Source organism: Amphiprion ocellaris, chromosome 13 (assembly GCF_022539595.1).
Source record: "Amphiprion ocellaris isolate individual 3 ecotype Okinawa chromosome 13, ASM2253959v1, whole genome shotgun sequence".
Classification (NCBI taxonomy): Eukaryota; Metazoa; Chordata; class Actinopteri; family Pomacentridae; genus Amphiprion; species Amphiprion ocellaris.
Genome location: NC_072778.1, coordinates 2,450,299 through 2,461,833, shown reverse-complemented (window position 1 = coordinate 2,461,833; position 11,535 = coordinate 2,450,299). Strand labels below are relative to the sequence as shown.

The 11,535-nt window shown below is 40.0% G+C and overlaps 1 protein-coding gene across 1 annotated transcript in view; it reads left to right on the top strand.

The window, feature by feature from the left end:
- Window positions 1–1,003: 1,003 nt before the first annotated feature.
- matr3l1.2 (matrin 3-like 1.2) overlaps window positions 1,004–11,535 on the top strand; it is a 20,206-nt gene continuing 9,674 nt past the window's right edge. The window contains exons 1-10 of the mRNA XM_023271070.3: window positions 1,004–1,077; window positions 1,962–2,949; window positions 5,514–5,575; window positions 6,614–6,652; window positions 6,769–6,863; window positions 7,755–7,795; window positions 9,062–9,178; window positions 10,175–10,300; window positions 10,384–10,560; window positions 11,375–11,499. Coding sequence (XP_023126838.2) covers window positions 2,140–2,949; window positions 5,514–5,575; window positions 6,614–6,652; window positions 6,769–6,863; window positions 7,755–7,795; window positions 9,062–9,178; window positions 10,175–10,300; window positions 10,384–10,560; window positions 11,375–11,499 — 1,592 coding nt within the window. The 5' untranslated portion in view covers window positions 1,004–1,077; window positions 1,962–2,139. The remainder of the gene's footprint in view (window positions 1,078–1,961; window positions 2,950–5,513; window positions 5,576–6,613; window positions 6,653–6,768; window positions 6,864–7,754; window positions 7,796–9,061; window positions 9,179–10,174; window positions 10,301–10,383; window positions 10,561–11,374; window positions 11,500–11,535) is intronic.

Below are 11,535 nucleotides of genomic sequence, written 5' to 3'. Positions count from 1 at the left end.
GATATTATCAGGTCGCCAGGTGTTATTTTCATGCTAGGATGAGATATTTTATTGTTATAATAAGATATTTTCACATTTTAACAAGCTGTTTTCACACTATAACAAGAAAAGATGTTGTATCAAATTATATGTTATTATAAGACATCATATTTCCTCATTATTACGACATGCAAGCTTATCACATTAGTCTGGCTTTTATTCTGTTTACCTATTCATTAGGTATGATTTTTATGATATAGTATATTTTGAAAAAATAGATTGCATTTGTTTCTTCATTTATACATTTTTGTCTGTTATATCTGTCTTCAATCCTTCATTTATACCATTAGGTTTATAGGAAATTTGTTCATGTATGTATTGCAATAGGTTTAAATATGCTTCATGTACCTGAACAGTTTTTAAATCAATCTGATAAACAAAAATCTCTTTGAATTAACCACCACCTGGGGACAATCATATTTTAGCATTTCACAATATTGAATCACAAAAACTAATCTTTGAGTTGGTATATCAGAGCTTTGATTTATCAAGAGACATTTCAGTCTTGAATTTTAATGTATAGTTTTCTTTTTTTTTGCTGGATATAGACTTTCTGAATTCGTAACGTCCCAGATTTCGCTTGAATGCATCACTGTAGTCCAAACTCCTTAAGAAGCAGCCTCACTTTACCAAACTGAATGTGAAAAAACAATGAATTCTCCATTATTTATTTATTGTATTACCACAAACTGTGTTTTTGAGAAAATTTTGCCTTTATTGGTTGATGTAGTGTTGTTCTACATGCAAGAACAAAACAGAAAGCAAGCAAACAAACAGGAAATAAAACAAACAGTGAAATGTAATTTTTTTTTTTTTTAATTTTCTGTTAATATAGTACCCATATTAACAGAATGTGGAAAAGATGAGAGAATCGGTCAGTTTCCTCGTCTTAACCTTCAACTTACCGGCTCTGATGGAAATATCGCGTTTACGCCGTCCCCGTGAAGACAGAGTTATCGCGATACTTTGTTCTCTCCCGCAAAGTGCAGCTTTCCTTTGCGCTAGCGGATCGTCAACGACGCACCGGGACAAGTTAAGGTAGGCCATGTGTATATATCCCCATATAAAAGTACAGCACATCTATTACAGACAGTTAATAGCTTTATATGCATCCTGCACATTAGAAAACCTCAACTTTAAAGAGCAGATATGTGCTACGGACCCCAGTCAGTATTAGCACGTAGCAGGAAGCTAGCTGAGAGACAGGCTAATCCGTTAGCATTCATGCATGTCAAAGTTTGGCTTAACGTAGCTATGTTTAGGTAATAATTTATTACACCTAGAGTTATAAATGTGGGCAGTCGACTTTGTAATTTACAAAAGCCTGAATAAAAATATCGCTTCCCTGAAAAGTTTAAGCTTCTCGGTAGGTTTAGCGCTGTTAGCTTAGCTGCTAGCTCTTCCATTCAAAACTTGTGGTGCACATTTGCACATAACCGGAGCTTCTTGAAACGCCAGCTAATGTTTCAGTGAAAACACTAACCGTAGCAGGTTAACCGTCGCGCCTGTGAAAGCAACATGCTATTATGTGTCAGATGCTCGGTGTTTTGGTGCAGCTCTCCTCCTCCGTTCATTGACTTATTATTCCTTCTCGTCTGTAATTGAGTGAGGTTCCTATAGAGGCTTATTTTAGTCACATCTCTCTTTGATAAGTTACACCGGTTCCCAGAGTTTCTCTTCCTCAGCGGGGATATCTCCATCACACTCTGTATACTTCAGTTCATGTTCTTCCTCCTTTTCTGAGGTGAATTCTGAATCTTTTCTATTTCTACTTTAATTATGTTGCCTTTAATCCCAGCTTCCATCATGTGGCTGTTAGTGAATCGGTCGTTCTTCCATCGTGTGGCTCAGAGCCTCCACTGGCTTCTGTTTCCTCAGTGGAGTTAGTGTTTGAAGATTGTCTCTACTTCATTGTGTTTCAGCTGAGATAAGACATTCTCCAGAGGAGAAGAGGAGTTTCCCTTCACTTTGGCCAAGTTTTCAGCAGACATTAACTGACATTTACCCCATCCTTCAGAATAGACCCTGCTTCATTCTTTATCTTGACTCCCCCGGCACTGAGCGTCGTGAAGCCAGAGAGCAGCTCCACTTCGTGACGTCATGTCTCAGAAGTCACAGTCCGACAGTGGTCAGAAACACTTCGCCGTGGGTCGGGGGCTCCTGGCTGCTGCAGAGACCTTGAACTTTAACATGAACGAGCAACGTTCCAGCCGTCAGATGGGGGGCATGGCCTCAGGCGTGGGGATGGGTGGTGGTGGTGGTGGTGGTGGTGGTGGTGGTGGCGGCGGCGGGGACGGCAAGGACGGCAGCGCCCAGATACCCCGACGTGGCGGCGGCAGCAGCAATCTTGGCAGCACCATGAAGCTTTTTGCCAGTTTGGGGCTGTCGCCCTCCGACCTGGATGCTCTGGCAGAGATCCCAGAAGAGGACATCAGCGTGGAGACGCTGCCACAGATCCTCATGCAGCTCAAGAGCCGCAAGGGGGAGGCAGGAGAGCGGCGAGCAGCATCGTCTATGTCCTCTGATGCTGCCTATCGAGGAGGAAGGGAAGGCTGGGAAGAGGGGCATGTGGGGAGGATGGGTGGTCCTTCTCTGGGTCAGGGCTCAGCCCGGGCCCAGCCCTCTGCAGACTTTGGGTTCGGTTCCATGCAGGATGTCTCCTCCAGCCGAGGCTACAACTTAAATTACAGTGGTGGTGGGGGTGGGAACAGAGAGAGGCCGTATTCTGAGCTTTCCCACCAAGATTCCTACGGCGGGATCGGCATGGGGCCTTCGCCGTCTGACTCCGTCTTTATGCAGAGGAGGATTGGCTCCCCGTCCAATGGAAAAATCCAAGACTTCTTGGGAGTCATGCCCCCCATGTTCCCCCACGTGTGCTCTCTTTGTGACTTTGACGTTCATTCCACCATGGTGAGTACGTCCAGCCTCCTCCTTCTTTCCCTCTTGGACTAACTGTAAATGTTTCATTCAGACACCTGAGCTCAGACTTCTGTCAGCCAATCACAGGTGTAAATCCTCCTCATGTTTCAGAGACTGGAAGTCGAGTTTGCATCCTGTAAGTTTCTTGTTGTAAATGACCTTACAGCATGTACCGTGTCTTCATTCTCTCTCACTGATACCTGCAGCTCTCCACTGTTTTACTTTCAGATTTGGGCTTTCCTGTTGTCATCCAGCTAAATATCTTTAACCCAGAAATTCATTTCTTGTCATTATTTGTTCTCCCTGATAAACCAGCTAATGTTACGGCAAGTCAGCTGTTCCAGCTTCATCTTAGCCTCTGGGTCTGTTGAGCGCCATCAGGCCAGGAAACGCCAGAAGTCTGTGATTTACTTGAACTCCTCAGTTTGTTAGCTGTCACAAAGTCCAGGGAGTATCTTCATGTACTTGTTTAAAGCTCCTCACATGTTCATGGACTGATGGAAATTGGCTCTTTATATAGACACAAAGTTTTATGAGCCTATTAATATTACAGCAGGAAGGTTGACGACACGTTGAGTCACTGAGTTTTTACCAACATGAAGCTCAGTTTTGCCGTAATGATGATTTTAACCCTCTGAACTCCAGGCAGTTTCTGGGCAGTTTTTTGCTTCTGTCACATTTTTCCTGCAGCTCTTTGGAAACAGAACAACATGAAGAAGGAGAGAGAAAATGTCTTCTGTACATTATGACAGTTAGAAGGAATAAAGTTCAGTATTTTCATTTATTTGACAAAAAACAACTTAGAGTCAACATGTTTAACACTTTGCTCAGAGGTGCTACAGAAGCTGAAAAAACTGTGGCTCTACAAACGGTCAATATTTAACTATATACATTTTATACAGCCTCTCCTAAGTGTCTACACAGCCTGCAGTTCAGCCGAAAGTCACAGAATGTTTGACTGTTTGTTGCAATATTTGTAGTTTTTTGCATAATTTAGTATGTTTAGACAGATTGTTGTGGCTGAGTTTTCTAAAAGGATTACATAAAATAAAGTTTTCCGACACATCACGTCACAGATGACAAGCTGAAGGTTGGAAATTGACTGATTCTGCTGTTTTTACGGTGTCAGGCTAAGAACAAAAAAGGTTTTCTTGTGTCTTTAAAATCTGCCAGCGGGTTTTGGGGTTCAGAGGGTTAACAAACAGAAGAGAGAAGCTAAGAAAGATAAATTTGAGAATGAAGTTGGAGCCCTTTATTGTTGCGATAATGATTTTTAACAGCCCATTTTTTTTTACAGCGAGCTGAAAATTTCAGGTAAAGACCTAACAGAGGCTCTCCAAAGTAACTTGAAAAATTGTCCACAGTAAGTTAAAATTTGTCCAAAATAACCGAAAAGTTTCCCAAAATTATATAAACTTGCCCATATTGATTGGAAACTTTTCCAAAATTACTCAAAATCTGTCCAAAATGGCATAAACTGGTTCACATTGATCAAAAACATGTCCGAAGTGACCTGAAAATTGACCCCAAATTATTCCACAGTGATTTAAGAATGTCTCAAATTTTGCCCAGAGTTATAGAAACTTGTTCATAATGACTGGAAACTTGGCCAAAATGACCCCATATTTGTAAAAAATTGCTCAAAATCTTTCCAAACTGACACGAATTTGTCCAAAATGACATAAAGTTGTACATGGTGATTGAAAATGCAGTGACTTGAAAATTGCCCTCAGTAAGTTAAAATTTGTACATAATGAGCCAAAATTTGCCCAGAATTATATAAACTTGGACATATTGTTTGGAAACTTGTCCAAAATTGCCCAAAATCTGTCCAGAATTACATTAACTTGTACACAGTGATAAGAAACTTGCCCACAGTGGGTAAAAAAATATCCACAGTGAGTTAAGAATGTCTCAAAATTTGCCCAAAGTTATAGAAACTTGTTCATATTGATTGGAACTTGTCCAAAATTGTCCAAAATTACTTACATTTTGCTCAAAATGACATCAACCTGCGCCCATTCTTAAGAAAGGTGTCCAAAATGACCCTAAATTTGTCCAAAATTGTTCAGAATCTGTCCAGAATGACATAAATTTGTACACAGTGGTTGAAAACGCATCCAAAGTAACTTGAAAATTGTCCACAGAAAGTTAAAGTTTGTCCAAAATGACTCAAAATTTGACCAGAATGTCTCAAAATTTGCTTAAAATCATATAAACTTGCCCATATTGACCTGAAACTTGTCCAAAAGTGATCAAAATTTGTCCAGAACGACATAAACTTGAACACAGTTGGTGGCCTCCGTTAGACTCCACATTAGTTTCTGTTTTCAGCTGCGCTCATCACCAACCTCTGCTTTTAGTTTTTGACTTTTTCTACCGTCAACCAACAGTCAGACTCAGAATTCGGCTCTTAGATTCTCTCTGAGGGAAACGTGGACTTATTAGCATAACTTCTCCCAGGTTAATAACTGGTTGAACTGTTCCTTTAGCGGTGGTGGATGTGGAGGAAAGCGGCTTTTTGAGCATCAGTAATTCTCTGTTTGTATGTGTAGGAGTGGAACCAGCACACTAACGGCCTTCGACATGCTGAGAACAGACGACAGCTCCTTGACATGTGAGTCACCTCCTTTTACACTCAAAAACAGTCATTATATCGGACATTTAGCTTCCTGCAGAGATCTCACCGGTCTGACCTGATCACTGGTGTGACTTTTTGAACTTCGACAGGTAAATGAGGACGCTCACTGGTCGTTTAATTAAAAAAAAAAAAAAAAATTCAAAATGGCTTGAAACTTGTCTAAAATGTGTCCAAAAACACATCTGAAATGACTGACTTGTCCACAGTGAATGAAACTTGTCAAGAATCACTCCAAAATGGTACAAAGGAGTCTAACACTTGTCCACAACAAGGTAAAAATTGTCCCAGAATGACTGAGAACCTGTCCAAACATAAACCTGTCCAAAGTGACTTGAAACTTAATTCGACTGAGTTAAAATATGTCCAAAGTCAACTAAAAATTGCCTAGAATAAGCTTAAAAAAATGCCCAAATTCACCCAAAATTTGTCCACGGTGAGATAAAAAATGTTCAAAATAACATAATGTGGCCCACATTAACTGTAAATCTGTCCAAAACTTCTCAAAATTTGTCCAGAATGACATAAACTCGCCAACATTGATTGGAAGGCTGTCCAAAAATACCCCAGGTTTGACACAAAATCTGTCAACAGTGAGTTAAAAATTTGTCCAGATTGACTTAAATTTGCTAACAGTTGATTGGAAACGTGTCCAGAATGAGTCGAAATTTGCCCAAAAGGACATAAACTTGTCCACAGTGATTGAAAACCTGTCCAAAATCAACTAAAAATTGTCCAGAATAAGTTGAAAAATTTCCCCATTTGACCCAAAATTTGTCTAGAATGATTCAAAATTTACTAAAAATGACTTCAACTTGTACACAGTGATTAAAAAATGTGTCCAAAATGACCTCAAATTTGTCCAAAGCTACTTAAAATCTGTCCAAAATGACGTGAACTTGTCCCCATTGATCAGAAATGTGTTCAAAGTGACTTGAAAATTGTCCACAGTGAGTTAAGAATGTCTCAGAAATAGTGGCGTTCTGTTTTGGTGACGATGTTTGTGTGGTATTTCAGGTATCCAGACTGGGATCCCAGCTTGGCCCCAGGAAGAGGGTAAGACCTCGGTTTAAATATTATCACGGTCATCACCAGAAACACTCCAGACATTTCACCTGCTCTCCTCTGGTCTGTTTGCTAAATGTGGACTCCCGGCCCGTTCTTTGTTGCAGTGGTGGTCTTCTGGAGACCCCCAACCTTTCTGCAGGACTGCTGGGACCGACCCCCATGTCTTCAGGGCAGCCAGGAGGAATGTCCTCCAGCTGGGGTAAGAAACGCACCATGGTTCAAAACACGACGTCAGTTTGTCTGAAAGAATCGAACCCAGAAGATGAAAATGTTCTGTCTGTAGAGAACCAAAGAAAATCTCACTGGGTTCTTTTTGATAAATCGAATTGTCCCTGTGGTTGTTTTGTGTCTTATTGGGGTTTTTTTGTGTCTCTTTGTGGTTGTTTTGTGTCACTTTGTGGTCATTTTGTGTCTCTTAGTGGATGTTTTGTCTCTCTTTTTGGTCATTCGTGTTTGTTTTGCATCACTTTGTGATTATTTGGACTTTTGTCTGTATTTGCCGTTCTTTTTGTGGTTGGTTTGTGTCTCTTTGCAGTCATTTTGTGTGTTTTTGTGGGGTTTTTTTTGGTGTCTCTTTCGTGTTCCGTTTGCATCTCTTTGCAGCTGTCTAGCATACATACACTATTTTGTGTCTCCTTGATGCTGTTGTGTGTCACTTTGAGCCTGTTTTGAGTGTATTTGTTGTTGTTTTCTGTCTCTTTGGAGCTATTTTTCGTCTCTTTTCTGTTCATTTTGCATCTCTTGTAGTCAATTTTAATCTCTTTCTGGTCATTTTGTATGTCTTTGTGATCATTTAGAACCTATTTGTGTCTCTCTGGTTGATCTTTTTGGCCTTTTTGTGTGACTTCGCTATTGTCCTACTAATGAAAACGCAAAGTATCGATCAACCAACCCACCAGTCCACCTGGAGACTACAGACAACAAATAAAGAGCAGCAGAAGCCTATTTGTGATGGTTTAATGGTCGTCTTTAGACAGTTTATGATACAGTTGAGAAAATAATAGTATAACTGCACAGGCGAGTAGAGAGGATTAAGACTAATGTTTAGAGTTTTGATAGTTTCCTAACATTGGTTGTGTTTGTGTGTCAGGAGGAGGAATGTCTGGAAAGAACCAGCCGGGACCAAGCAAGGTCAGTCTGAAATACCACTTACACTGTTGCTTCTGTCTCATTTTTCTTCACTGTCGTTCATTTTCACTGCAATATAAAGTTCCTGCAGCTCCATGGAAACAGAACAACCATGAAGAAGGAGAGAGAACTGAAAATGTGTCCAAAGTGACCTGAAAATTGTATAGAATACATATACATGAATCAAATCTGTCCAAAGTGACTTAAATTTGTCTGAAATGACCTGAAAATTGTCCACAGTGAGTTACAGTTTGTCCATATTGAGCCAGAATTTGTCACCAGTGAGTTAAGAATATCTCAAAATTTGCCCAAAGTTATATAAACTTACCCACATTGATTGGAAACTCATCCAAAATTGACCCAACATTTGTCCAAAATGATTCCAGATTCGCTCAAAATGACATAAACTTGTCCCCATTGATAAGAAACATGTCCAAAATTACTCAAAATTTGCCCAAAATGACATAAACTTGTCCACAGTGATCAGAAATGTGTCCTAAGTAACTTGGAAATTGTCCACAGGATGTTAAAGTGTGTCCAAAATCACCCCAAATTTGACCAAAATGTCTCAAAATATGCCCAAAATTATATAAACTTGCCCATATTGACTGGAAACTTGTCCAGAATTGCCAAAAATGTGTCCTGAATGATTCAAAATGTGTCCAAAATGACATAAACTTGTCTACATTGATCAGAAATGTGTCCCAAGTAACTTGGAAAGTGTCCACAGGAAGTTAAAATTTGTCCAAAATTTGACCAGAATGTGGTAAAAATTTGCCTCACTTTATATCAACTTGCCCATATTGACTGGAAACTTGTCCAGAATTGCCCAAAACTTATCCAGAATGACATAAATGTGTCCACGTTGATAAGAAACTTGTTCAGAATTACCCCAAGATCTGTCCAAACTTAAATAAACTTGTCCACGTTGAGAAATGTGTCCAAAGTAACCCGGAAATTGTACAAAATACATATATATAAATCAAAATTTGCTCAAAATGATATAAACTTGTCCACAATGACCTGAAACTTGTCCACAGTGGATTAAAACTGTAAAAACTGGAAACTGCCTTCAGTTCACCTGAAAAAATGAGGACGTTTTTAGTTTCTGGACATGTGGACAGCTGATCGGTTCCTCCAGAAAACAGTGGAAGTTTTTATTAGCTGCAGCTGTGATCTGTAGCTGTTAGCTGAGTTGCTAAAGCTGTTTGAAGACGTTGCAGTAAACGGCTGCAGGACTCTGACGTGACGTTACCGTGGTGTTTTCAGGTGAGGAGCAGGGTGGTGGTGGTGAAATACGACAGGAAGCCGCTCAGCAACAAGACGCTGTTCTCCTTCACCGAACCGTTCGGCTGCCTGAGGGAGCATCTGGTCCTCAAACACAAGGTACCGAAACACATGATTATTTATTCATTAAATAATCATCTGACAGAGGAACTATTGAGCTGAAGCATTTTAATATACAACTAGAACTGGAGGAGCTCTGAATTAAAGCTGCTCTTTCAGTTTTAACTTGGAACCACAAAAATGACTTTTTAAGATGTTTTATGCACAAATTAAACAGAAAAACCACCCAGAAAATGAGTTAATTTTGAGGTTTCAAAAAAACACTAAATATGTGACAGTTAAAGTTGAAAGCATGGCGTTTCACTTGCAGATTAATAGGAAATCGCATGATAAACTGAATTGTTTCTGTCTCTGAGCACAAAAACATATTTTATTATGGAAGTTTAGTGTTTTGTGCACAGATTAAAGGGGACTTACACCAGAAACTGTGTTCTTTTTCAATTTAATTCCCAAAAAACACTAAGGAACTGGCTCTAAAAATGAATCTGGTGTTTAGTTCGTAGGTTACTGGGTTCCCACATGAAAAACTGAATTGTTTGCGACCCTGAGCACAAAAAAAACAGACATTTTATGATAGAAATTTGTTGGGGGTTTTTTACACTAAATAAAGGGAATTTACACCAGAAACTGCTGTCTTTTTTAATTTAAATCCCAAAAACACTAAAGAAATGACTCTAAAAATGAAAAACTGTTCTTTAGTTTGCAGATTAATAGGAAATCACATGAGAAACTGAATTATTTGTGTTTCTAAGCACAAAAAAACTGACATTTTAGGATAGAAAGCTGTTTTGTGTAGAAATTACACCAGAAACTGATAGAAATTTGATATTTTTTATGTCGTTTGCCTCCTCTGCAGTCGGTGTCTGATCACTACATAAATACAGTTGTTTATTTATTTCACACAGAATCCCACCGTCATTGTTCTGATGAAAAGATAAAGTCCTAATATAAAACATGTGGAAGTGTTATTGGCGATAGAAGCTCTGATAGAGACGAGGTCCAACATGTGATTAATGAACCTTCTGCCTCCTTCAGGCCTTCCTGGAGATGAGCACCCATGAAGAGGCTCAGGACATGGTCAACTACTACGAGCAGCACCCGGCAGCTCTCTATGGAAAACCCATCACCTTCTACCTGTCCCAGAGGCTGCTGGTCATCGACGTGAGTCTGTTTTCCAGACCAGCCGCTTTATTCTTTTAATCCGAACAAACCTCCAACCGTCTGTTTCTTTGTTTCATCGCCAGAAAGACGACCGGCCGTCGGACAAGCTGATGGACCGACCCGTCAGAGACATCAAAAGTCACGGCAGCAAAGTGGTCTTCTTCTCCAACCTGCCCCGAGAGGACGAGAAGAAGAGGGAGCTGCTGACCATCGCTGGACGCTTCGGCCTGGTGGAGAAACACCTGTTTCTAACCGACCAGGTGAGCTGAGAATGGTTATAAACATTTTATGACAGCTGAATGTTTGGCAGCTCGTCTCAAAACAATAATCCAGATGATTTCCTTTATACACTCTGAACTCTGAGCAGTTTCTGGGTATTCTTTCACTCCTGTATCATTTTCCCTCAGTGGTGGTTCATTTTTCATCACTGCAACCTCATTTTTCCTCAATATTTACTCAGTTTTCCTTGATGTTGGCCCATTTTTCCTCAATGTGGCCTTGTTTTTCCTTAATGTTAGCTAATTTGTCCTTAATGTTGCCTAATTTTTCCTCAATGTTGACTCATTTTTTCCTCAGTGTTAGCTAATTTTTTCTAACTGCGTCCTCATTTTTCCTCAGTTGGCTCGTTTTTCCTAACTGTGTGCTAATTTTTTTCTACCCGTGGGTGCATTTTTGCTCAATGTGACCTCATTTTTCCTCATTGCAGCCTCAATTTTCCTCACTGCAACCTCATTTTGCCTCATTGTGGCCTCATTTTTCCTTACTATGGGTTAATTTTCCCTCACTGTAGGCTCATTTGTCCTCACTGTAAGCTCACTTTCCTTACCGTTTACTCTTTTTTTTTTTTCAAATACTCAGTTTTGAGGGTTGAAAATGTGCAAAAATAGGAATTAACATTGGGTTACTTCATAGCATTGCCAGCTGTTGTAGGTAAAGTGTTCATGGGGAGTTCCTGTGATTTATGTCTTCATTTTTGACCAAATTATGAGCGCCTGTACGTCCTCTCAGAGGGGAAACACTGAGATGTTGGTGCAGTAAAGGCTAACTGAGCTTTTTCAACTGTTCTGTGTTCAGGCGTTTGTCCAGCTGGGAACCGTGGAGGATGCTGAGATGCTGGTGAAGTATTACAGCGTGAATCCTCTCACCATCAAAGGACGGCCGATCCGCCTCAACATCTGCGCCAAATACAAAACCCTCAAGTGAGTCCAGATGCAATCTGATTGTCCCCTTTTGTT